This window comes from Aythya fuligula, chromosome 4 (genome assembly GCF_009819795.1).
Source record: "Aythya fuligula isolate bAytFul2 chromosome 4, bAytFul2.pri, whole genome shotgun sequence".
Classification (NCBI taxonomy): Eukaryota; Metazoa; Chordata; class Aves; order Anseriformes; family Anatidae; genus Aythya; species Aythya fuligula.
In genome coordinates, this window is record NC_045562.1 from 59,501,077 (window position 1) to 59,527,073 (window position 25,997).

The 25,997-nt window shown below is 35.9% G+C and overlaps 1 protein-coding gene across 1 annotated transcript in view; it reads left to right on the plus strand.

The window, feature by feature from the left end:
* Nucleotides 1-25,997, plus strand: part of KCNIP4 (potassium voltage-gated channel interacting protein 4) — a 217,261-nt gene that overhangs the window by 186,371 nt on the left and 4,893 nt on the right. The window contains 6 exon segments of the mRNA XM_032187540.1: nt 11,606-11,617; nt 11,619-11,676; nt 17,423-17,493; nt 24,277-24,384; nt 25,460-25,564; nt 25,908-25,970. Of these exon segments, the coding sequence (XP_032043431.1) occupies nt 11,606-11,617; nt 11,619-11,676; nt 17,423-17,493; nt 24,277-24,384; nt 25,460-25,564; nt 25,908-25,970 (417 nt within the window).

Sequence of the window (25,997 nt, forward strand, 5' to 3'; positions counted from 1 at the left end):
TGGCATCTAGCCCACTGCATGGGAGAAGCAGCCAAAGCGTTGATTGTTATTTACAGTGTGAAGTCACACATGCTGGATGTGAGCCAGTTCTTCATTTTCTGCTTGTTTTTCCTCTGGAACTGCCATGTAAGCAGGGGGTGGGGAGAGGCCTGTGTTTGTTAAAGACACCTTCAGAGGGTGCTTCAAACCCTCGTACATCTTTACTGTGCCATTGGGAAGCATATCATACTTCTTATGCAGATGGCTAAATTTCAAATAAGAGGCATTGAGTTTTACCTGATAAGAACAGGTAAACAGAGTTCTTGAACAGAGTTCTTATATGTATTTCATTAATGGATGTCATTGGAACTGATCTGATCAGTCAGATCATATTGGGTGCTCTCAAGTCCACTGGTTTCCATGAGTTGTAGGTTGTTGCTACTGAGCAACAAAAAGTTTGCAGCATACATGAAAGAAAAGGTAATTCAACAACCCGTGATGATATCCCCATGAGCCATTAGCTAAATTCTACTGCACTTTAGATCAGGGAGGAAAAATTGAAAGGAAGGATATTCCTTTAGACCCAATAATCAGGGCACTCCATTTGGGAATGACTCCTGGATTCTAGCTCCTCCTGCAAAAATGCTTATGCTTTATACCTGTAACCGTAAATAGGCAAATCCACAGGAAGGATTTAGAACAGGGATCACGACAAAAGACTGAGATAATCATCCTTTACCATTTCACACACACAAAAAACCACCTTTTTCAATTTCATCAACACATTTCAGCATTCATCGCTGTTTATCCATGATGTAGCATTTTTCTATATGGTTGCACTGAAGTTATTTTCAAAAATGTAAAACAAGAATTGTTTCAATAAAGAAAAGGATCTGTGAAGGCACTTTTTTTTCTTCTTCTTTTTTATAGCCTACGTCTGAGAAAAATAAGATGAGAACTCTAATCAGAAAAAAAAACAAAACAAAACAAAACAAAACAACCAAGAGCTAATTCAGTTTCAATAGGCAGGAGGTTAAATTAATAGCTGTCCTTTTCCTGATAACACAAAAAGTAGAAGTGATAATTGAAATTAAAAACACCAGTGGTTTTCAATGTAATTCAATTGAGCACAAGTTATTCATTAGAGAAAATGAGTGAAAATCCATCACACTAGAGATAGGTCATTACAAACATACTCATTCATATATATAACATATTGTTGTACATACTGAGGATAATATTCCTTAGGGATATGGTTTAGTGGGGACTGCTAGCGTTAGGTCAGAGGTTGGACTCGATGATCTTGAGGTCTCTTCCAACCTAGAAATTCTGTAATTCTGTGATTCTGTGATTCCACAGATGAAAAGAATAATAATTCTGGCCTTAGAAATATTTTTTTCATAAGAGTAATTTCAGGAAGTGTAATAAAGAATGACTTGGAAAACAAAAACAAAAACAAAAAAAAAAACGTGTTTTAGACCTGTAAAATTCCTATTTTTTTGAGAATATTCATTTGTGTTGCACATATTAACATATCGGGTCTTTCAGCACTCCTACAAAGCAGGAAAGGCTTCAATTAATCTTCATTTTACTCCAGGAAGCATTTTGAGAACAAAAACTATATGAAATTCCTTCAGCTATAACAGTGTTTTAACTACACCTTGTCCTATGCTTTGTTTTATTTTAAATAGACATAGGCAATTAGGGAATATGAATTATGTTCAGCCAGGAAAAAGTCCTTGGATGAGTCTGGTGTTTCTGGCATACCCAGATACACACTATCTTGACAGGTTTTTATTTATCAGTAATAATAACGTTAATAATTCATTCATTAACATAAATATAATTTTAAAATGTTAGAACACCTAGCAAAATATTTTCATTATTCAATGAAATATGAAAATTGATTAGAGTAAATATTCTGAGTTGTTTTAAAGAATCATTTTCTCTGAGAAAATTAACTGATGCTCTCTTTATGGGTATGAATAAGAAGACACCTATCTGTTGGCTTGAATAGCAGGTAGCCCAGCTGTTAAACCCGTGTAAGAGGATTTAAAACTACAGAGGGGACTCCTTTGTCTGGCAGAAGGAAGGAAATGACACTTTCTTATTTACACTGAGGGTCTTTTTTGTCTTTAGTATGAGATACAACTATTTATACAACTTGCCAGTCTCAGCTGTATGGTTTCACCTGCACAGATCACCCCCAGGAAACAAAACAAAACAAACAAACAAAAACACAATTTCTTTGCACCTCTGTAGTTGCCACAACCAATGAGGAAGCCTCCAACACATGTTCATTCTCTGCTATGACCCCTTTTGCTGCAGCCTACCTCTGCTCATCTCTCCATGGCAATGACTTGGAAAGCAAACAGCCTTTTCTACCTTAGTATAGAAAGCTTTTTCTGCAATAATAGATAGTACTTAAACAGTTTTGTGTGTAGGTTAGCAGCAAGTGCTGCAGTTCTGTGTTCCCTGGCGTATAAGTGTTGCCGGATGTCAGAAAAACACTTTCTTTTTTTTTTCTTTCCCCTTGGTAGTTAACAGTATTTCCCTAAAAAACTTTTCAGAAGAAAGACATCTGAGGTCTGGATTTGTTCCATCATATCATAAACCTGACCAGACCCTAAAATCATAGCTGTAAAAATAGAATAAAAACATTTCTCATCCTTTGTGAGGAATTTGAGATGTCATCCTGCCTATCACCCCCCAGTCCTTTGAACATCTAGGTTTTATAGTAGGGAAATAGCAAAGCCCAAGAGGAACACAGAGGATGGGGGAAAAATATAATTGCCTGATCAAAAGAACCAAAGTAGGTATCTCTTCTACAGTCAGTTGCAATTATCTCATACACATGTTGATTTCCTAAAATCTTCCTCAAAGCTCCCACTTGATGTGGAAGTGTTGAATGATAAATCAATACAAAGGAAATTAGATGTCATTCATCTAATTTTAAAAAGAGGAGCCAAAATACTGACAATACTGCACTTCAGAAGATTCTAGTTCAAAGAGGTTGTTTCAGAGAAATGATGCTCTATAATAGATAGGGTTTCTTTTAATCCATAGGAGAAGTAACCCCTCGAAATGTTACTAATCCTTAATGGACAATACTTTGCTATAGCTTAATCTCCATGAATTCGTTTCTCTCTCTTAGAGGTATCTGACTGTGGCATGAAAACTGCTGCTCCCTTCACCCCACGTTATCTTTATTTTTTTCTGTTACTGCTTCTTCTAGAAGTAATTAGAAGAAAAAAAAAAAAGACATAATATGATTTGTCTGAGATATTTTAAATCTGTATTGATCAAAAAAAGAAAAAGATCTTCTGAACTATCTAACTATTCCAGGTTAATTTTCACAGCTTTAATTTCTACTGGTTTATTCAGCCACATTTGAAATTACTGAAATTTAATTTTTAATTTTTGAAATTACTCTTTTTTTTTTTTTTTTTTTTTTTTTTTAGGCTGCTTCACAGGCTAGTGCATAACAACACTTTAAAGCATATCTTTTGAGATATTTTTCAGACTTAATTTTCATTCCTTTAATAAAATCAAACCCTTCTTTCCCCCCAAACCTCATTTTGTTTGTACCATCTGCTTTGAAGTCCTTCTAAAATCATTTCATTTATGTTAGATGCTGATGTTTTTCTTCCTGCTCTTGGTGTTTCTCCTATGGTGCCCAATAATGTGGTGTGAACTCCAGTAATGCCTCCCAGCCCATTTGTCACAAAGATCACTTCTATGTTTGGCCTGTTTACTGAAAAAAAAAAAAAAGTATCAAATTTGAACCCTGTATTCTAAGAATACTTTCAGGACATAAAGTTAATCACAATGTACTCATTTAAAAATAAATAGACGATTACATTTATTCCTGGTAAATATGTAAATGATGCAATAGGTTTATATTTATTATAGAAAAATTAGTTACAAAATGCTTTTTTTTTGTTTGTTTGTTTAAATGACAACAAGTTAGAAATTTATTTTTTCACACCACAGAATTTTAGGGGTAGTTAAAACTTTAACTTAGACCAATTGGCATTAGGTAAACAGATCTTAAAAGCTAAAAGTATTCCCCAAAGTAAAATCAGTACCCAATGTATGGAATATGAATAACACATATTGAATTATATAAGCATATTAAATAAAACACATGGAAGAATCATATTTGTTAAATGAAAAATATCAGGCCATATTCAACAGCCTGAGAGAGAAGAGGCTGTTACCTCTCCACATCACCAGATCCAACCAACAGCAAGGCCCATACAGCACATGTACATGCCCATGGAGCACATGTAGACACCACATGTATATGTACATACATGGATGGCCATATACATCATGGGCAGATACCCAGAGCAGCCACACAAACACAGGCAGTACCAACAGCTTCTTCCTGCTCTCCACTCTGGCTGAGCAGGGAGCTCAGCTCATATATGTAGGCACATATTATGTACACTGCAGCAGCTGGGCTCAGACACTGCCTTTGTGCTCCTTGTGCTCCTTTGTGGGTGTGCTTTTGCAAACATAAGGTAACAAATTCAGCATACAGCCAGGAGCAAAATGCTTATAAAATATAAACAATTTTGTTAAGTATAAATATAAACAAGTTTGGACTAGTTTGTATTTGTGTTTTCTACTCTGCTTGACATGCACTAAATTCCTGCAGACATGACTAAATCATTTTTATGTCATATCAGCTGTTCAAATATGCAAGGAATGGTAAAACTGTAAAAAATCCAGTTCCTGCAGTGGCCCTAGAGAATAAGCTGCAGTGGACATTGAATTCTCTTCTTCCCTGTGTCAGCAGGCTATGGGTTTGCTTAGATTAACTTAATATACATAAGCTTCTCCTAACCTAACATCTACATGTATGTGCAACTTCACTGCCATTAATTATTGCAATTAAACACCTAACATAAAAGCTAGTCAAAATAAAAACTATCTTAGTTGGTAGCTTGCATTCTTATTTAGACATTAAAGAAAACTATTCCAAGATGATAAGAGTAACTATTTTTTCTATATTGCATTTGCTTGCCAAATTAATATCAACCTCTTTCATGGCCTACAACCATTGCAGTTACTGAGAGAGCCCTGGGTTCTCCTGTTTGCCACAGGAATTGGCCATACCAATGTAACATTCTGCTCTTGCTTGCATTCCCTCAGGCTGGCAATCCTGAATGCACCTGTTCTGCAGGTTTTCTTGGTTTGTTTTGTTGTTATTTGGGTTTTGGTTTTACTTGTTTTGTTTTTCAGAAGAGGGTTATCTCTCTGCGTACTTTTCCTAAGTTATATTACAGAAACAGCACAAGGCAAGTCTTGACACAAATTGGGAGTACAGAATATTGCACAAGATATTCTTTAATGCTTTCAAAGAATGTGTTTGTTCTTAAGAGTGATATGGGATTTTTGGTAGTTGACCAAAAACTTGCATTTGATGCCTTCTCATTTTGATTTTGCATTGTTACATCTGATAAATAGGGTTATATTTGGTGAAAACATGCTTAAAGTCTATGAAGGACCTGGTGAAAGGGAAGAGAACATAAGCTGGAGATTTTGAGATGTGGGGATTCAGAGCTGACTTGATAGACCTCTCTTTCCAGGAACCAGAGAATATGTGAAAGAGGGCTTGGAATCCTATTGCAAGGGTAAAGAGAAAAGAGGAACTGAGAGACAGCAAGCCAGGAAAACTCTCCCTGCAGATTGGAGGGCGATGAATGCAGAAATTAACAAGGACAGGTTCCATCATTCGACAGGGCTGAGTTGAATAGGCCTGTGCATCTGGGGAAAAAAAAAAAAAAAAAAAAAAAAAAAAACAAATCAAAACAACTCTGGTCACCTTGTGCACCCTTTTTTGGAGGTATACTGTGATATTATAGTAATCAGCAGGCACTCAAAGGAGTCTTTTGAAATAAGCTGTAGTGTTTTGCAGCTGTAGGAAGGAAAATTAAACACCTCAGAAACTTTGACATTGAAATTACCATCTTGATGCCAATGCTGCTCTTTGTCCTTTTATGTTGTTTCCAGTTTTTGTTTTTATTCTGCAACTTTAACTTTGTGCAGTAAAGTTTACCACCCCTGCTCAGCCAATTATCCCATCTAAACATGAGATATATGCATTTTTAATGATCCAGCAGCTTAATCATTACAGAATCACAGAATCTCATTAGTCATTTCAACAAACTCAAAAAACTTTCACCAAAGTCCCTATCATTTTGATCCTTGGAGGCACTGTTTGTAACCTTTAGTTCCTCATGTGTGCTACTTTTGGCACACATTTTATTTCAGAGGAGGAACGTGACAGGAGTAATTTGTGCATTGAGTGTCAGTGGGCTTGATCCAGATAATTTATATAGTACTAAATTCTCTAGTCAATGAATTTGCAGATCATTTGAGTTCTTTTGTGGTTAAATTTTCCATAAGCCTAGAAAAAACACTGCAAATTTCAGGTATAAATTTGCTGATATAACATATGAGCATAGCAACATTAAGACAAAATGTTTCTATTAGATATGACACTAATGGTTTGCAGATAATTTTACCACATAGCTGTTGATGTCTTCCCATGGGAAGTGAAGTATACAACAACGGGTATTGGATAAAGACCAAACAGATACATTTTTTTTTTTTCTGAATAAATATAGCTGTTTAATCCAAAAGCAAAATTGTATGTCTAAGTGGGAGAAATTAATTTAGTATTGCAACTCATGTGAATTGTACAGTTATCATATGGCTCAATTTTCTGAAAATATGAAAGACGTAAGAAGGCCTATGCTTCAATCACAACAAACATAAAAATACAGCAAATTTAAATGAACATCAGGGATGCAGCTTTGGAAGCAGAGAGTGCACAGAAAAGCTCTGCCAAGGCTGTTCAACAGCACAAATTCTCACTGAAAATAGGGGCTATCTCAAACATCACTACACTTCAGTGTACAAGAAGCATGAATAAGTTTGTCCTAATGTCCAGTTAGGACAACAAAACTCATAAAACTCAGACTGTCACCACTGTTAAATGTCCACCCCTACCAGCTGTTGGTTGTTTATCTGTTACTGCCCTTCAGGTAAGCTGCTACTAGCTCATCCTTTAGTGTTGACCTAGACTAAGCAAGCACAGCACTCTCAACTTCTTTTTGGCCACGTGCACTCCATCCTGATAGCCTTTGTGACCTTCTGCTAAGCCCTCTTCAGTTTCTGCACATCCGTGGGAGGGTCTGTGCTCCTTACTGTGCCAAGGTGCCAAGCAGAGACCCTAGCACCCTCAGCCTGCTAGCCATGGCCCATTTTTTTGTTAATTGTTTGTCTTATTTGCAGTAAGAATATTTTCCTTGGCTTATACGCAACTTGACATCCACTGTCACGCCACATCCTTTACGGCAGGGTACTTCCTTTACGGCCAGTCACTTCACAGCTTGCACCAGTACAAGGGACTATTTCTTCCCATATGTAGAGCACTGTGATTCAGGCTGAACTTCATGAAGTGAATGTTTGCCTGGATTTCATTATTAATTTGGTCTACATTATGTTTTTACATTTTTCACAATGATTTGATCAATTACTTGAATGCAAAATTCAGAACTGGTCTGAACTATGAAAAGCCACTGTGGGTTTGGGTTGTGGGGCTTTTGCTAGAATTAGCAATTAGCTTTAAAGCACATGCAGTATTTTATTTCAAAATTATATATATATGATTTTCTGTTATATTATGTGCTCATGGTAAATTTAAATCTTTCAGTCAGAATAGATGAACATGCAAAAAAGATAACATATTGTTAGTCAGAGATAATTAAATCAATAGACATGAACATTTATCTGAAATGAAACAGAACACAGACAGCAGATAAAGCATGGAATGCAGTAGTTGACATGCAATAACCTATAAATAAAAATATATGTAAAATTGCCAAAGCTCCTAATACAGCTTCATCCATTATACATTGTTTATTTTACAGACAAAACTCTGAGCCTTTTCTTTTTTTCCCTTCATTCTTGTTCCTACACTTTTCTGTTTCTCCTTTTTTTTTTTTTTTTTTTTTTTTCATTTGGGTTTGCCTCTTGTCTAAAAAGGGTGTTGATTAGGTGGCAAAAATGAATCACCCCATTGCAGTACTCTTAGAAATGTTTTTTTGAAAGACAGCTTAGACAGTATGAAGCCTGTAAATAATTTACAGGTTTTGGAGTAGTTCATAAGACCATGTACTGGAGGTGTAATTTCCCAGCAGTAAAATTGCAAGCAAGAGAGATCATCAAAAGGCAGAATCATATTTATTATTCTCTGTCTCTTCTTTCTGTCAGTTTATCTTATTTTCTCTTTAAAGGAGAGAGTACTGGACTCAGGAAAAAAGCAGTTCAAGATGAACTTATGCTCTTTTTTTTTTTTTTTTTTTTTTTCCTTTCTCCAGAAGGAATGTAATGCACTTTTAATGCAATTTTAAAAGACTGTCAAACAGTTATTTTTCTGTAACAGAATAAATTACATACAACTGGAGGAAAATAAGAGTATAGGAAATGGTTTAAATGCCTCACATTTTTCTTTCAAACTATTTTTGAATTATTTTCCTTTCTTTTATAAGGGTTTAATGAAATCTTAGAAACATTTTTTAATTACAGTTGGAAGAAGTCAGCAATAACTTGACATAAAGACATGGCACATATTTAACAATCACAATATTAAATATTCACAAATACAGAGAAATACAGAGAACTAGAGAAATACTCTGTCTTGATAAATACAATAAAGCCAGATTTATGAGTCAGGAAAAGAACATTCTTGGACTCAAATTATGTTGGCTACATACATATTTAGATTAAAATTACTTAAGAAGAGATCTGTTCACAGTGTTGTAGAATCTCAAAGTAAAGACTCAGGATAAGAAAGAAAAGTTTGAACTAGGTATTTCTGATAAGAGTAATTGGCCAACGTTGCAGATTTTTAATGAAAGCCCTTAACATACCATTACAACAAATCTCCAGAGATTGAAAAGTTAAGCTGTTACTGCTAATGCTGTGGTAAAGACAGGAGGTAAATACAGAGGGTCAGCCTAGATAAATTCAAGAGGTTGTATTTATCCTACTCTACTGCCTCTACTAATATACAATTCTGTGAATGTATGTTGCCTTTTCAAGCAGTGTTCCTTTCAAACAGTGTGGTGAAACTGCAGTTAAGTTAAGACAGAAAGAAGCACTGCCTTTAAATATGGTCTGTAAGTCATTTACTTCTATAAAGACAGTCTGCTAACTTATTTTAAACTGGCCAAGAATAAATCAGACATTTCTTTCCACAATACCTCTAATTCTCCTCTAGCGTGTCATCATTTAAATGCAATCAGGAAATGGGAGTCTCTTTGAAGCTTTAGACTAAGCACTGGCACCATTGGCAGTGTTGGTATTTCCTGTGACCGTACAACTTACTGCAAAAAAAAGAGGAGAGCTCTGTTTGCAGGATAAGCACATTTTGAATATGAGTATTTCCTTTCTCATCTAAAGAAAAGGTAGAAAAATAGCTTTGTGTGTTAATAATCCATGGAGTGGGATAAATACATGTTTTGTCATTCATTAAGTTTCTCAGAAAAAAAATATATTTATATTGCAGAATCTGAGTTGTACAAATTCAAATGTTCAGGGTTGTGTTTTTTCAGTTCATTCAAAATGTTCCTTGCTTTTTGTCTGAAAAGAAAATACATGCAGAACAGAAAGAAGGTATGACTTCTTTTCCTAAATTTTAAAATATGGCAATGTCCTTTCACATTCCCATTTGTCTCAAAGAGAAGGTTGTGTTACTCTTGCTTGAGAGGGTCTGGTAATGATGTAAATAAATATCAATGTATACTTAGAAGAGGAACTTGTGAAATGCCTTTGTTACATTTCCTACATCGAATAAATATATTGTTATATCAATGAATATCTGAATGCTTCACTGATGTTTTCAAGTAAATATACCAGTCTTTTGCATCTTTCATTTCATCTTTTTGTTTTTGGATCTTTCATTTATACAACTCAAAAAGGCTTCACATCAGGAGACAAGCAGCATGTTAATCCTTGAGAGGGACTATAGATATTCTAGAGCACCAGAATATAGGTGTTTTTTTTTTTTTTTTTTTTTTTTTTGGAAGCTGGGAAAGCAGAAACATTTTAGAAAACTGTCACACCCAAATACCTAATAGACAGGGATTACCATCAATGGATTGACAAAGGTACCCCTTACCTGACCATGGTAGATATGCTAGATTCATTTTACTGTTCCCCAAAGGCTTTGGTTTAAAAGGCAGTGTGGCCCAGCAGACAGTATATATCTAGTCTTACCGATGCTCTGATTCTGCCTCCATCAGTGACAGCCTCTGTGCCCAGGAATAAATAGTTTTGTACTTCTGTCTCCATGACTGCTCTCTGTTTGCCTGTTCTGATCAAACAGAATTGTTTCTTACCATGTGTTTGCACATTCTTAGTTATGGTGAAGGTCTGATTTTGGCTGAGAGTAACTGATATAAATCAAAATAATCCTAGATCTACAGATCTGACATGCATTTTTTAGGCAGTGCATCTCAATTAGCAAGATTATGCTATTTGTTTCTTCACATAAGCTTTCAAAGCTATGAGTATCTCAGTGTTCCTTACTTGATCTAATAGAAATATCATTTGCTGTCACAGGAAAAGCTGTTATTATACTGGCAAATGATGTTACAGTGTTCTTCACATGAAGCTATTTCCTTTCCCCATTGCTCGAGACTAGGAGCACATAAATTGGAGCCATCAGTCTGAATAGCATAGCAATGGACAAAGAAACTGAACTACGACCCTTCACTATTTCACTCTCCTTACTTTCCTTTTTTTTTGTTTCTAGAAATACTTTTGTCTTATAGAGTTTGTCAGGGTTGTTTTTTTTTGTTTTTTTTTTTTTTCACCCACTGTATTAAGGAAGGAATTAAGTGCATTGCCTAAAGTCATCTGCTCAGCCTTGCAAACTTAGGACTAGACTCAGCAGTCTTGCCTTTGCTTTTTACTGCATGACTTAGTAACTGAAATGGTATTCCTTCTGTTTTTCCTAACTCTTTACATACTTTCCATAAATATTTTCTCTTCTGTTTCAATATCTCTGAAATCACCCTACTATGACACATTCTGCTCATTCTTGTTTACATACTTCAGTTACGAACAAGATGTAAAAAGGCAGAAGTATCTGCAAGGCTTGAGTAAGACCTTCTGTGACGGGTCTAACTGCAAACGCAGTTTGCATTCCTGCTTGGTTTCTGTGCCACACAAGTGCTGTTTTTCAGCTACAGGAGCCATTGCCCATGGCCTGCAGAGACCACCGACAGCACCATGCACTGCAGCACAGCAGTTGCTGCTCACACACCCATCACTCAGTTCTCAGTACTGAAACTGAGAAGAAATGGCACTGAAGTAACTTTTGTCCATTTTTGTTGTCCCTTCTCTTTAATAAGACACTCAAAGTGATGCACATTTGATGCTCTAATATTTGGTTTAAAGTGCAAAATCAGGCTCTTGCAGCATGTTAAACTCTCATGATCTCTATGTTCTCTATGATCTCACATGTTCTCTATGGTCTCCTGCACACAGGATTTGCCTGAACCAGATTCAACACTATTTATTTATTGTGTCTAACTTTTTCCAGGAATGTCCCAGTGGGTGTTGTCAATGAAGAAACGTTCAAAGAGATTTACTCTCAGTTCTTTCCACAGGGAGGTGAGTACTTGGCAAATGTAATTGGTATGACAATGTACAGAGAGTTATATTTGTTCCCTCCTGAATCTAACAAAGACCCTGTTCAAATTAACAAGATTGTTGATAGCTGGACACATTTAAAAGTATATGTTTCTGAATGAAATGCAATGGTATCTACAAGAGGTCAGTATCCTGTTCTGGTTACCCACCTGTATTTGAGTATCTTTGGAAACGAAGTATCTCTGAGTAGGTTATTTCCTTTCAAACTTTCTATGCAGTCAGCCCCATTATCTGTTATTCTACAGAACCTTTCACAGTAGGAGTGTAAAACTGTAGGAGGTGCTAGAGTTGTGGGTCAAATTAAAATCTAATAGCAATGGGAGAACTCCCTTGACTTCTAAGGGCTTTCTCTACATAAACAAGGTCTTTTTTGCTACTCTTAATTTCAGTGAAGTAATTTTTAGGGCCTTCAATGACTTCTTTTTCTTGTCTTTTAGTACAATAAAGGTAACACACACACACATGTATATATATTATATTTTGTTTCAAACTTCAGATTTTCTTTTAGGTTTGAAGTTTCCTCTTTCCTTCTGCTTACTTTTACATTCAGTCCTGCCCCTGCATATTCTCCTACAGCTCTTCAATCCTGGCTCTTCATCTTCTCCCACAACTCTTGAGCTTTAAATTCTTCCTTGTTACTGTTGATAGCTCTTTCTTTTCACTTGTGTATAAAAAACAAAAGATCCCCAAGCAAACAAAAAACTTAATTGGTAGGAACAAAACCTCTCCCCCTTTCCCAATTAGTTTTATTTTAAATAAAAACCTACAAGGTAAAGAGCAGTATTCAGTGTGGATTACCATCACTGAAATCCTCAGCAACTAGGCATAATCAATAAGGAAGAAAAAAAGGCTAGATGTGTCGGCCTGCCTACTATTATTTCTTTTAAACCAGGCTAACAATCAGAGTTTCAGATACTGTAATTTGTAGCTACCCTGCCTGGTGAAATAAGTTCTCTGCATGTGATTTACTATACCTTTACTACTTTTAAAATTATAATAATAAAAAATATGTATTTCCTATTGTTACTCTGAAAACTGCTTACAGGCAAAGAGAAAGCACGCCTTTTATACAAGTAGAGTTAAAATTTATTGTCGGAATAACTGAAACCTCAAAAGCCTAGTCCTTACTAATCCAGACCTAGTTGTTACAGAATAGAAATAACAATGCAATTAAAATTGTTCTATAAACATATATTAGTTTCCATTCCTCTTCCTGGTCCTGTACACACCTGTCCACTGCTATTCTGGGCCTTTAGGGCAGTGGCATTGTTCGGGAGAAGAGGGTTGTCAGCATCTGGAGTCCATCTCCAGCAGGAATACAATCTTTGTGTCAGTGCTTTCTTCTTCCTTGCTCTAAGAGTTTGCTTTTCTATGTATTTGCTACCACATTTTGTGCTTTCTGTTTCTCAGTTGGTTTGCAGCTGTACATTACACCCAAATGTATTATATATGGCACCTTATACATGTGTTATATACTATTTCTTTCTTTTCTTTGCTACCCTTGAAACCACTTTGCCCAGTTCCATGTCTGCATTTCCTCACCCAGCTGTGGGGACAGTGACAACCTGTGCCCCATCCCTGCTCATCTCACCCACACCTGCATCCATTGCCTAGGATAACTGGTTGTTGCTGCTACCTACATAAAACTAGAGTTGCACCTCAAAAGAAAAACCAACAGCCCTAGAAACCTGGCCAAGAAATGGCTGTCACAGCTAGACTGGAGAAAAAGCTGCAGGCAAGTCACAAAGAGTCCATGAAGTGTGAGCCTGACAAGCCTCCCACTCTGCAGCAAGCTCTCTACAAAACCTGTGGCTTGTTAGCAGCAGCTGCTATGTTGTCTTCAGGGCTGACATGCGAGATAAAATTCATGGAAAAATTTGCTTTTTCTTCTCTCTTCATTTAACTTGGTAAAATTAACAAAAAATGATAATAATAATAGTTCTTCAGAAAATCAGGATCCCATGGACTTCTCTCTTTCAGTTTGGAGCCCATGCAGTGACCACCTTCCCCCTTAAATGAAAGTCAAAACTGTTTATTTCAGAGGTGTTAACACTATAGTATTTCCTGTCACCTTTACAGCAACTTGGGCTTTAACGATGTGGGAATTCTTTTTTGAGAAAATAATTTTTTCTTGAAAAAAAAAACTTTTATTTTTTCTTAAAAGAAGCCCCAATGTGTTATACTTTAAGCATGCTAGGAAAAGTATCAAACCAGATAATTAATTAATCAGCGGGAGACGCTGTGTACTACTAACAGCATTTTAGCTTCTTCAGTAAAACTATTTCAGGGATCTCAGTGAGGCCCACTGAGAAGTGGGCCATCAGAAGCTAACTCCATCCATGAGCCCCACAGCCTGCACACAAAGGCCTACTGTCAAACGGTGCATAAAGGCAGCATAAACAAATGTGAAAGCGTTGTGTAGTTTTCCTCAAAATGTCAGGAAGAATGTTCAGAGGAAACAGTGGAAGAGCTGATTCTCCTCACAGGAGTAACAGTACACAGCAGTAATCATAAAGCTTCTGTGGGCCTGTGATGACCTTTGCCATTTTTTTGAGAGGTCTGGGGACCAAAGTCTATTCTTAGTTCCTCAGATTAGCTAAGCATCATTAATTGTCGGTATTTGCATGTTAAGTACTGGGTGAGATCTCTGTATTTGAATATTTAGTTAGGCAGCTAGTCTGAATAGTTGCATCTGTGCATGTATTGCCAACATGCTGTGTATAACCAAGACCTTTGAATTTCAGTTGCAGTTAATATATTGCTTTTAGGTATGTGTGAATATTAAAAAGAAAAGTTTGAAAACACAACAAAGACAACATATTAACATGTCCTCAAGTTAAAATGTCATACATGTAGATCTGTGCCCCAAATGTCCATATAATACAAAACCAGATAAAACACAGTGTATCATTATAACTTCATATAATTTAAGCAAACAGCATAATGTTGAGTAACATTTTAAGCTTTAGGGTGACCAAGCAATCATCAAAAAGTCATTTACCAATGGGAAAAACACAGTTACACCAGTGAATGAATAGGTCCCAGTAGCTACCCTGCACTCATGCAACAAGTTGCCTGACATAAAACTTGGGATATCTTTTTCAGCCATGCAGATCACAGGCAAGAATCCACATAAGGAGCAATTATTGAGCTCTTCCTCCCTCAGTTATGAAGAGAATAGGTTATGTTCACAGTTTGATAAGGCTTACTCTTGAATATATAATGACTATCCTTTTCTTCCTTTTTGGGGGATCTGATATTTAAAATGTTTAAACAATGTATTTCAAAGGAATTCTGATTTAATATCTGTTCCTGCTTCAGCCTGTCAAAACATCAATTTAACCAACTAGTTATGATATCAGATCCCTGAAACGAAGATATATCTTATTTAAGAATTAAAGCTCTGGTCTAACGTGGTTAATGTTCGAGATTTAGGGAATGGCAGAGGCATCATACTAAGAAGTAGCTGTCATGTAAACACCAGTCTACCTCACTCTGCAGTGGATGTTTTGAAGGCAAAATTTCAGACCAGAATTGCCTGCACAAACAACCCTGAAAGAGACCTCTGAATTTTTTAGACTTTTTCAGAAGAGGTTAGTACAGTTTATTATTACTACTATCCATATACTATCATACAAGAAGAGTATTAAGTTGTATCACATATGGAAAAGAGTAAAATACTTTGTGTTAATATTGTGGTGTTTAATGTAAATCTACAGAAAAATGATTAGGGATGTTTCAAAAGATTTTGTTTGTTTTTTAAGAAGTAAGTACCAAGAGAATTGGAAGGTATTTAAAATTCAATTTACAGTCATTATGCCTCTGTAATGTGCTTTTTATTACAAGATGGCTTGCACACTGTTGTTGTACAATAGATGCTTCAGTAGAGGATAGAAAGTATGAACTGAAGTCAACAAGTCTACGTTTTTCAGTTAAAATAAAATCTCCCTTTTAAAGTTAAAGGGGATTTGTCTACTAGATTATACTTAAGCAATTACACTAATCTGTGGCTATATGGATGGGTGAATGAATGTCTCAGTATTTGGGGGAAATTCTCTGAAAATGTGTTAACAGACACAGGCTTGATGGCTGCAGAGATTGTTCTTGTCACATCACTTTTAATAAACATATTGAAATAAGACCAGAGACTTCATTTACCAGTGTCAGGTATGAACCTGTGAAGTGCAAAGTTTTGAGGTTTGGTATATTTGGTTTCTTAGGGTCAAGGCGATATTTCAGATGACCCAAAATCATCACACCTTTTAATTAAAAAAAAAAATATATATATATATATAAATAAATAAAAAAGTTTGAGCTGTGGTGGATGCAGTTTTTCAGGTTTGACACGAAAGGTAAAAAAAGGTTTAGTGCCAAGAAATCAGAAACAGGCATCTCAGCACTGATTGATGAGATTTTCCCACAATAAGGGCAGTTTTCTTCTAAGGAAGGAGAAAGAACAGGAAAAAAATCTACAAATTACTACTGTTCAGGACATGATGGTTTGCTATTATGAAAAGCATTTACTGCATATAATTGCTAAAATACAGTGGAGCAGAAACAACCTCCCTTGTAACTGTTGTGGCCTAAGATGGTTCTACAGTCTTGGGAAGAATCACCTTAATATTTAGGGCAGCACTCAGGCTGTGTGTGCCTCCAAGGATTTGCAGTCATGGCTGTGGAGAAATTGTTCTTTACCCCAGTTTTTCACCTATAAAACGGGGCTTGTCACTTTACTAAAAGTTTATGAGGTTAATGTTAATTAACCTAATATTAATGTAAATATGTAAAATGGAAAGAGCAAAACAATGAATATCAAAAGAAAACTGAGTTTATATGCTGTTGAATAGGCTTGAACAGTAAACAATTAGTGAAGGCATCACTTTCCTAAAGTCATCTTCCAGAATCTTTTTGACCACTTCAGTTACTTTTCAGCCACTTTTTTTCAAGGTTTTTAAGCACCTAGCTCTCATAAGACACTCACGAGAATCAAGCAGCGATCCCATTTTAAGAATATGCTTCTCTGGACAGGATTTTATCTCACCTATAGCTGTCTACAGCTATACAGCAGCCTGGCTGGTGATGTATGCTGTTGAAGTGACATAGCGTAAGTCTTGGCACTGGTGCCTGTCCCTGTGCCAGTTTGTTGTGTGGTGCATTGAGCCCGAAAAGCAGCAGCAGTTTTCTGACCAGCTCATCTTCAGCTGGGGCAACACGCCTGTCTCCAGAGTAAAAGTGATACGCCAGATGCACAGATGGTAGTGCCCGCTTTCCTCATTTACAGTGATGAATGCATTTCTCTTCTGTAACACAAGAGAGATCCACTATCACAGTCATTTAATTGGTAAAGTAGCATTCCCATTGACACAGATTGCTTCAGAGTACATTGACTTCTTCACCATTTGTTAAGACATCAGTGATTAGTAGTTTGCATGCAGCAGTGGTAATGAAAATGAATAAAAATACTTGAGTCCAGATTTTCACAATTTTCTTCCCAGTTTATTAACTCACATACTTGTACTTGTAATTTGTCTCTCCTGCCCTGCCAAAAAAATAAGTTTAAGCTGACTGGAAAATTTAGCATTAGTTGTTATCAAAATATATCTTCCTGTAAAAATATGTCATGGTATAAAATTAAATGAAATAAAATGTGCTTACTATGAAAGAAGACATGCTTACTATGAAATATTCTTACTGTTTTAAATTATAGATTCCACAACTTATGCACATTTTCTGTTTAATGCATTTGACACTGATCACAATGGATCTGTAAGTTTTGAGGTAAGTGATGCTGTTACTTCCTTTATGTTTGCTTCAATGTTTTGACATTCTTTGCGACGAAGTGAAATTTGGTCAGTTTTATTATACGGATCACATAAAATTTAGTTTATGTGGCTAAAGTTTCAAGTTTTTCCAATGTGTTAACAGAAGTCATTATTATTACACAGTTATGTATCACAGAATTTTAACTCATATTGTGCTGCTATATTAACTTTTTATAAATCTGCTAATTTAAAAGGTAACCTAACTTATTCACAAGTTACATAACAGAATCATTATCCTCCTGCCAATCTTCAAGATGAGGACTCTGATCTAAATAACATTACAACTCAGCCAAAATAGGGTTGCTCATACACACTATTGTTTTCCAGGAGAAGGTTCTACCAAAAAGCAAAACAAAAACAAACAAACAAGCAAAAAACACCTTTATAACAAAGATATTTAAAAACACAAGAGTTTAAAATTCATTCTTCCTCAATTTATATGCCAAATCTTCAAACTTCTGTCTTTCCCTGCTGAGGCTGACATCATTACCTGCAAAGGCTGACATCACCAATACAAAAATCATGACAGAAAAGGCAACTCCCTGCAATAGCTAGATGAAAACAGGGCATACTGTAAAGGAGACATTACTTTAACATATAGAATTAAGAAATCTCCCAGTTCTTCTGCAAAACAATATTTACTTTGTCATATTGTGCTTTGTTTTGTTTTTCAATTGACTGACGGTATCCTTACAACTTGAGATTGGTTTAGGATTAAATATATCCACTGTAAATTTGTTTAAATGCCTTATATGTGTTTTTATGATTTACTTAATTGAATGATGTTGTGAGATCTGAGGGAAAATCTTTTAAAAGTATTTTCATTCTTTTATTATTGATGTAATATGGAAGGAGAAGTATTGCCAAGCAGATGCACTGTGATCATAAACCTAAACCTCACCTGGGAATATAACCAGAGCATTTTGTGGGACATTACTTGCATTTATTTAAAAAACATGAACCCCATCTGCCTTTTTCCAGGCAGCTGAAATCAATGGGCCTGGTGGAAACAAAAAATGGAGCTTTTATTCACATCTTCTGTATGTAGGCTAATTCTGCAAGGAATCCTTCTGATCATATCAGCAACAGCAGAGACAATGCTAGAAGACATTTTCAGCATCAATATTTGAGAAGTATTTCTGCTGTTATCATTAGGAATAATGAGAACAAAGAAGCTTTTGTAGCTTTCCTGAACAATTTGTTCACATTTGTATCTCAAAAAGAAAGAATTATGAAACGCAATAGATGTAAAGCGTTTTTTTGAGGTATATGAATATGTCAAAGTGCAGGTCTATGTTCAGAAGAGGCTTTGGAACAAATGAAAATAAAGCATTTTTTTTTTTATCGAGAGAACAGACATTTTCCAACTTGCTTTTATCCACTATCGACTCAGAGTGACCCAGACCTTGATTTCATTTGCACTAGCTGTAAATCCAGCACAACTCTAGTGCTGTCAAAAGACTCCCTATTTCTGTGTCCTCGTACCATGAAGCAGCTTCATATTTATAAACTATACAATAACCACTCTAAAAGCATCTTGCTAACATTAAAAACGTTTAGATTTTTTCTAATTGTGTGAAAGTAGTTCTGAATCATGGAAGTAGTAATTTTTTTCCTGATCATTTTTTATCTCAGATGCAACTGCCATACCTTGTCTAAACCAATCCACACTCCAGCTTTCTAATGCTTGTTAGGAAAAAAAAAAACAAACACAAAAGAAAAATGCTCTTTGGCTCTCTTCTGTGTGAAAAGGAAATTTTGAAATTAACTGGCAGAACTAGAAATATAACTTGTAGGGGGTAAGAGTTTTTGTTGTTGTTCGTTGCAATCTCCTTTTCCTAATGAAGCTGTGGTAGCTGGAATTGAAAAAAAAAAAAAAAAAAAAAAAAGAATTTGTTCTTTTTTTTTCCCTCAAATTTTCAACCATTAGCAATGAAGTGTTAGGCTTTAGCACAATGTTGTACTTGTAAAACCCATGCCTTCATTAGATGAGATTGCTTAGTGAGATTGCTACATATGTGAAATTTTGCACATCCCTAAATCTGTATACTCTCTCGTAAGAGTCAGACGAAGCATTTTACATAGCATAAGAACAGAATCACAGAATCATCTAGGTTGGAAGAGACCTCCAAGATCACCTAGTCCGACCTCTGACCCAGCATTAGTCCTCCACTAAACCAGATCACTAAGCTCTACAAAAACACAAAGCTCTACAAAAACACAAATGCCATTCACAGTTTGTTTATAAAGAACAAGAATCTGTAGGTAACTGAGTAGGTGTTTTGAAGATTTCTGGTCATATGGTTTTAGGCCCTGTGTATCCAAAGGTGAAAATGACACAGGTATTTAGAAGCCTCTCTTCTAATGATTTTAATGGTGAAGTGGTATCCAAACTAGATTTATTTGATGGGTCTGGTACTTCTAGGCATAAGTCAGTAACAAGTTTGGGGATGTTAAGGTGTTTAAAAGGTGTGTCAACACACTGAAATTTGGGGATGATAAATGGAAAAAAAAAGTTAGAAAATGAAAGCTATTTAACTTCAGACGTGTAGTCAAAGATAAAGCACATTGCATCCACAAGCAAATATTCAAATCAGTGCTCTTAGTCTGCTGTAGGTGCAGATTAATGCTACTCAAAATGTGATCTTGATGAAAGGAATTTCACTCAGTAATCCAAATTCTCAGTGCCTTAAAGTACAAAAGCTGTGCCAAATGCAACAAAGATATTCAAAGATTTTGGTCATTTTGAATCAAAAACAAACTTGCATTTGTTTCTCCGAAAATGATTAATTATCTCTAGCAAAATTGTTGGTGAGTTTCTGATAACTTTATTTCTCAGCTGTACCCTCAGAATTTTGCATTAATTAATGAATTAACAAGCTTGCTAATTTGTTTCTATCAGAGAATCCAGAATTAACCTACCTAGTTATGTCTTCTTTTATGTCCTGAGATCAAACACATCTTTGGTATTTAATTAATAACAACAGTAATGAACAGTCATTGTCTCCAAGACAGTAACAAGGTGTTTACTGCTTTTAATGAATATCTTCAAGTGTGATCCTCTGTGTTAAACATAGAAAAGCCTTGTTTATGTCATATATGAAATAAGCTAATGTTTCTCGGGGCAGCTGTGATTTCAAAAGCATTTTGATACCAGCTGGTGTAAAGTAGCTACAGAGAAATATAGTTCCTCTTAACAGCAGCTCCTCCATGTCATTGCTAACCTTCATTGTCCTAAGAGCATCAGTGTCCCACCACTCCTGTGAATAACATTCACTGTGTGATTCCCTCCCAAAATCCTAAGGGCTAAACCCCAAAATGGATTTCAGTGCCTACCTACTTCTTCTGGCCTTGAACAAGACATAAAGGAACATGTGATCAGGTGGAATAATTTCAAGCTTTCCTATGAATCACACTATTCCCAGAGTACACACTAGTAAGCTTGATAATTAATTTATTAATGACTGGTTCTCCCCGAAGGTTTACTGAGGGATGAAGCGATCAGAAAGTCATTGACAACTGTGCTAAGAGATAATTTATCACCGCTGGGAAAAACAACAAATATAAGTTAATCACAGATCACAACCAGAGGCTCTGCACAGCTCTAGCTTGTCACTGGCAGCTGAGCAGGTGGTAGCAGTGAGCATACAGAGGCTCTAACATGGGTGCATTGATGCTCTGCTTTACAGCCCTTCAGTAAGCCATCCCCCTTTCATGGAGAATAACTTTTACACACAAGAGAGTTTGGCATTCGATCGAGGTCTTCACAAATACTTGCAGGCTCAGCAGGAAACTAAAAAGTTGGAAATAAGGAGCTGTGGAAAAGAATATGGGCAAGTACCAAAGAGCATAGCTTCTGTGCTTCTGCCACAGACTGAAGAGAGACCCGACAAAGAGATGTAGAGATGTGCCTGAGTCTGGCCCTTCTCCGGAGTTTCAGACTCTCTGCCCCTAGATCTGATGCACCTCTCCTGTGACTAGGTGTTCAGCTGGGCAGGCCTTCTGTCCCTCTCAGTGGACAGTGTTGGCATCCTTATGGGATGTAAGTGTCCAAGCAGTACTATCTATCTTGCTTCAAAAATAAATAGGCTCTGAAAGTAGAAAACCTCTCTCTCTAGGAGCCAGATGCCTAAACCAGAAAAGAAAACGCATCTGGGTACAGTAAATATTGTAATGGGGACTTGGGTTCATGCTAAATGGAGTGCCTGAGTCATGTGTCATTGAGGTGCTGGTAACAAGAGTGTAGACAGAGTCTCTCCAAGCTTATCTGGTACACTAAGTACTGTTGCTCCACCATAGCATTCGGCACTGGATCACAAGCTTAACAGCTCACAGAGCTTCACCACTCCTCTCGTGTACAATTCCTTCCACCAGGCAGGGCTTTGTTCTGTTTGAGGATCTAGCATGAAATGCCCTGTGGATTCAGTCTGTCCATTGAATAAGATTTTCCATTTCTACATTGTTTTATTGTTATTTTCTTAAATCATATGAAATCAAATATGTAGAAATATATCCTGTCCTAGCTAGTCCTTATTCAGCTCATCACAACTTCCTCTTGTGATAAATCCTTTTTATTACTCCTGAACTTGACTGCTGTACTGGGTGACCCCAGGGAGCATTCAGACAAAGGTGGAGCACCTGAACCAAATTCTGTATGATTCCCAAACACCCTCATGCAATATGGAAGGAGATGATCTCTTCTTGCAAAGTTTAGAGCACACACCTGGATGGTTTTGAGCTGTTTCAGCTTTTACAAGGACATTCATTCCTACAAAGTCATATTTTCTGATGAATGTTTTTTAACGCTGATGATAGAAGGGCTACCTTGACTATGGGGATATAAATAATGCCAGTAAGCCACCTAACATATGGGTGGCACCTCAAAGAAAGGAATAAGGAGAAATAATCAGGAAAAGGCAAGTAGATATGACTTAACCATCAGAATAAATGCAAAGATGTTGCTGGCACCAAATTAAATTCAGAGCTCTGAAACATAATACTTTAAGAAAATAACATTATTGGAGACCCTTGCAGAGGAGTTCAGCAAATGCTACATCAAGAATGCAGTAAAACAGTGCAGAAGAATGTGAAGAAATAGTACTGAATTAAAAAGGTTAATTGCTAATGCTGTAATGTGATCAAATCTGTTCTGAATTTCTTGGACATTTTAATACTTAATATTATGTTGTTAAAGAACCGTTTGGAGATTTAACCTGGTGACCCTCAATTAGTCACTGAGATGTAGACAAGAGAAGTTGAGCAAAACTCTTTTCAAGATTCATGTATTAATTTACCCCAAAGGACACATGTACCCAATAATAGAGAAATTTATGAGAGAAAACCCAGAACATAAGAAATTAAAACTAAGATTCAAACTAAGAAAACCCAGAACATACCACCTGAATTGGTAAAAAGACCAAAGCTGTCAAAGAGCTATGCTTACTAGACCACCTGGCACTGTGGTATCTGTGTATTCTCATCTGCATTGAGTATACGTATTTGACTATGTGGTACATTGGGCCTTTTTATGTCTAATCTCCATGCATTCTTTTCCATTGTTCCTGTTTTAAGAAAATGTACAAACATTGCCAGCGGTGATTCGAAACCATTCAGCTTTTGTAATGTCTGCTTTAAGTGTTACCCTAAGATTCCTTTGCCAATAATGTAAAAATGCACATTTAAATATAAACTTTTGCAGGACAGTTTCACAGATTTATGGGTTTACAAACGTATCAAATAGAATTGGGTAGAGGAGAAGGGTAGAAACAAAAAAGCTATTATTTTTAAAAATACAGTTAATGTGCTAAGAAATGCAAAAGACAGATGACAGCACATCCTGATTTATATTTTCTCCGATCTGGAAGATCTTTGTGCAATGTAAATAAGGTTTGTACTATTAAAAGAATATTAATTATGAAGCCAAACTCTAGTTCTAGCTCTAGTGTAATGTAAGTATGTCTACTTTTAAAATTGTTTGTCGGCTGATCAAGAACACAGTATGACAAATCCCATTAGTTATAGCTAACCTTATGCTAATTTGTCAGTGATCTGTATCAAACACTTCATGTATATAATCTCAGTAGTCTTCTGATTTACTTCTGTCGAGTAGCTCTACAGCATTAGAGCACTGGTGGGTGACAAGACCATTAAGGCATCATGTGGACATAAAATTGTATATTCCCTATCAGATTTCCAATAAAGTTTTAAGTACTGAGGTGTATTGTAGCACACATGAGGTTTTAATGTTGACTGCACAAGATTGATCCAAGAGGTCTGGGAACCACGTATTCCACTTCCAACAAGGTATATATATAACAAGAATGGAACATTCCTCAGCAGATAATTCTTCCAAAATTGGTCTCCTGTGCTAAGATTAATCTAACTCCCACTTAAGCTTTGTTCTGGACCATTAAACCATGGGGGTTGCTTTTCCTTGGTAGCAAGTTCAACAAGGACTTCTCATGCGAGGCATTTCAGAGGATGAATACACTAATAGAAAATGATGCCTTATTTTATAGAAAATTACTCAATTTACTTATTATTAGTATAGCATACAGTGCCTAGATTTGTAATTATTTAAATAACCAGCAATCTGTAAAATTTGCTGTCAAGTGAAAGAAATAGAAACAACACACCTTTCAAGACTTCTGTGATTCTGATGAATGCATTAGTCTGCATTTCTGAGTGTTTGTGAAAAACTGTTTAATTCCAAACTGACCCAGAGCTTTTGTCTATTTAGGATTTTGTTATGGGTCTCTCAATTTTACTCCGAGGGACGGTACAGGAGAAACTGAACTGGGCTTTCAATTTGTATGATATAAATAAGGATGGATATATAACTAAAGAGGTAAGGTCTACTTTTTATGTTAATCACTGAAACTAACCGTTGTATACACAAGGCCTGCTTTGAAAGAAGAATGGCTTCAGAGGCAGCCTTGTCAAATTAGATATGTCAACCAATAAACCTACAACATATTATGAAACTAAACAAGCTAAAAATAATTTTCTCATTTTAAAGGCATATATAGAAATTGAAAAGGAAAAATTACCACAGAAATAATGGATGGCCAAATTCTTCAGGTACTGAGACATTTGGCTTCCACTAAGCAATTTTTTTTTTTTTTTCACTAGAATAAAGTAGTTTGGTAGGATATTTGGACCCAAGAAAATTAAATGGGCTTCAACCATAATTAATTTTTTCCAATCTATTTCTAAAATTTTTACTTGAAACAGAATACATATAAAAAGATTCTTAAATCCTTTATACTGCAAAGATCCAACCACACCTGATGGTGGGACCAAACCTGTGGCTTCATAATTTTTTTTTTCAACAGTAGGTCTTTATATAGATATATTACGCTTTTGGTTTTGCACTTTGAGAGATAACTTAATGATTACTACAGAAGGTCAATCTACAAAACAATCTCTTCATCATACTAGCAGATGATGTATTTATGATTATCCTTACAGTTTTCATAACCCACGCTATTAAAAATATATATTTTTTTAAATAAAAAAGGAAAACTCTTTGCATGTGTGCAAGTGTATGTACAGGTGTTTCTTCTTTCTTTTGAAAACTCAGTTGTATGAAGATTTGTGCTTTAACTTGCTTTTACAGAACTTCTTTTCCTGGTTATTTTTATTCACTAGGCCTCAGGAGACTCTTCCCACAATCAGTGAATTTGCACATACTCTAAATAATTTTAAAATTATTTAAAATCAGAAGCATTCTTCTGAATCTATGAAAGCTGAACTTATATGCTAGAATTCCTAGGAACATACAGTTCATTCTTGAAGCTATTCTATCACAAAATAGGCAAATCTCAAATTTTTGTTCTAAAATGTAAATCTTAGAAAGCTGTTCTGAGCCAAAACAGTATCTACAATGCAGCTTACATTACACACATATTTTTTCTCTTCAGGAAATGCTTGATATCATGAAAGCAATATATGATATGATGGGAAAATGCACTTATCCTGTTCTCAAGGAGGACGCACCTAGACAACATGTGGAAACATTTTTCCAGGTGGGTGAGGTAACATAAGGAGCTAAAAAGACTGCTCTGTTAGCGGGTACGAATAGATTTTCTTTGTTGTAATAGTTTTGCACATCCTATCAATTTTGTTATCTTTTTTCCTTCTTTGTGGTTTCATCCCAAGTCACTTGTTTCTCAGATCTATTCACTACACCTTGCCTTTTCAACAAGCAGGTCTTTAAACTTATTCTAGTGTATCACTTCTTACATCTTTCCAGCATTTTGGCCTGCTTGGTCCCTAGGCTTACATATAACCCAAATGAATAATAAAAAGGACTTATTTTATGTACATTTATCAGGGTGATAATCATACATTGTTATTCTTTTTGAACAGAAAATGGACAAAAACAAAGATGGAGTAGTGACCATAGATGAATTCATTGAGAGCTGCCAGAAGGTAAGTGTCAAAACCCCACTGAAGCAT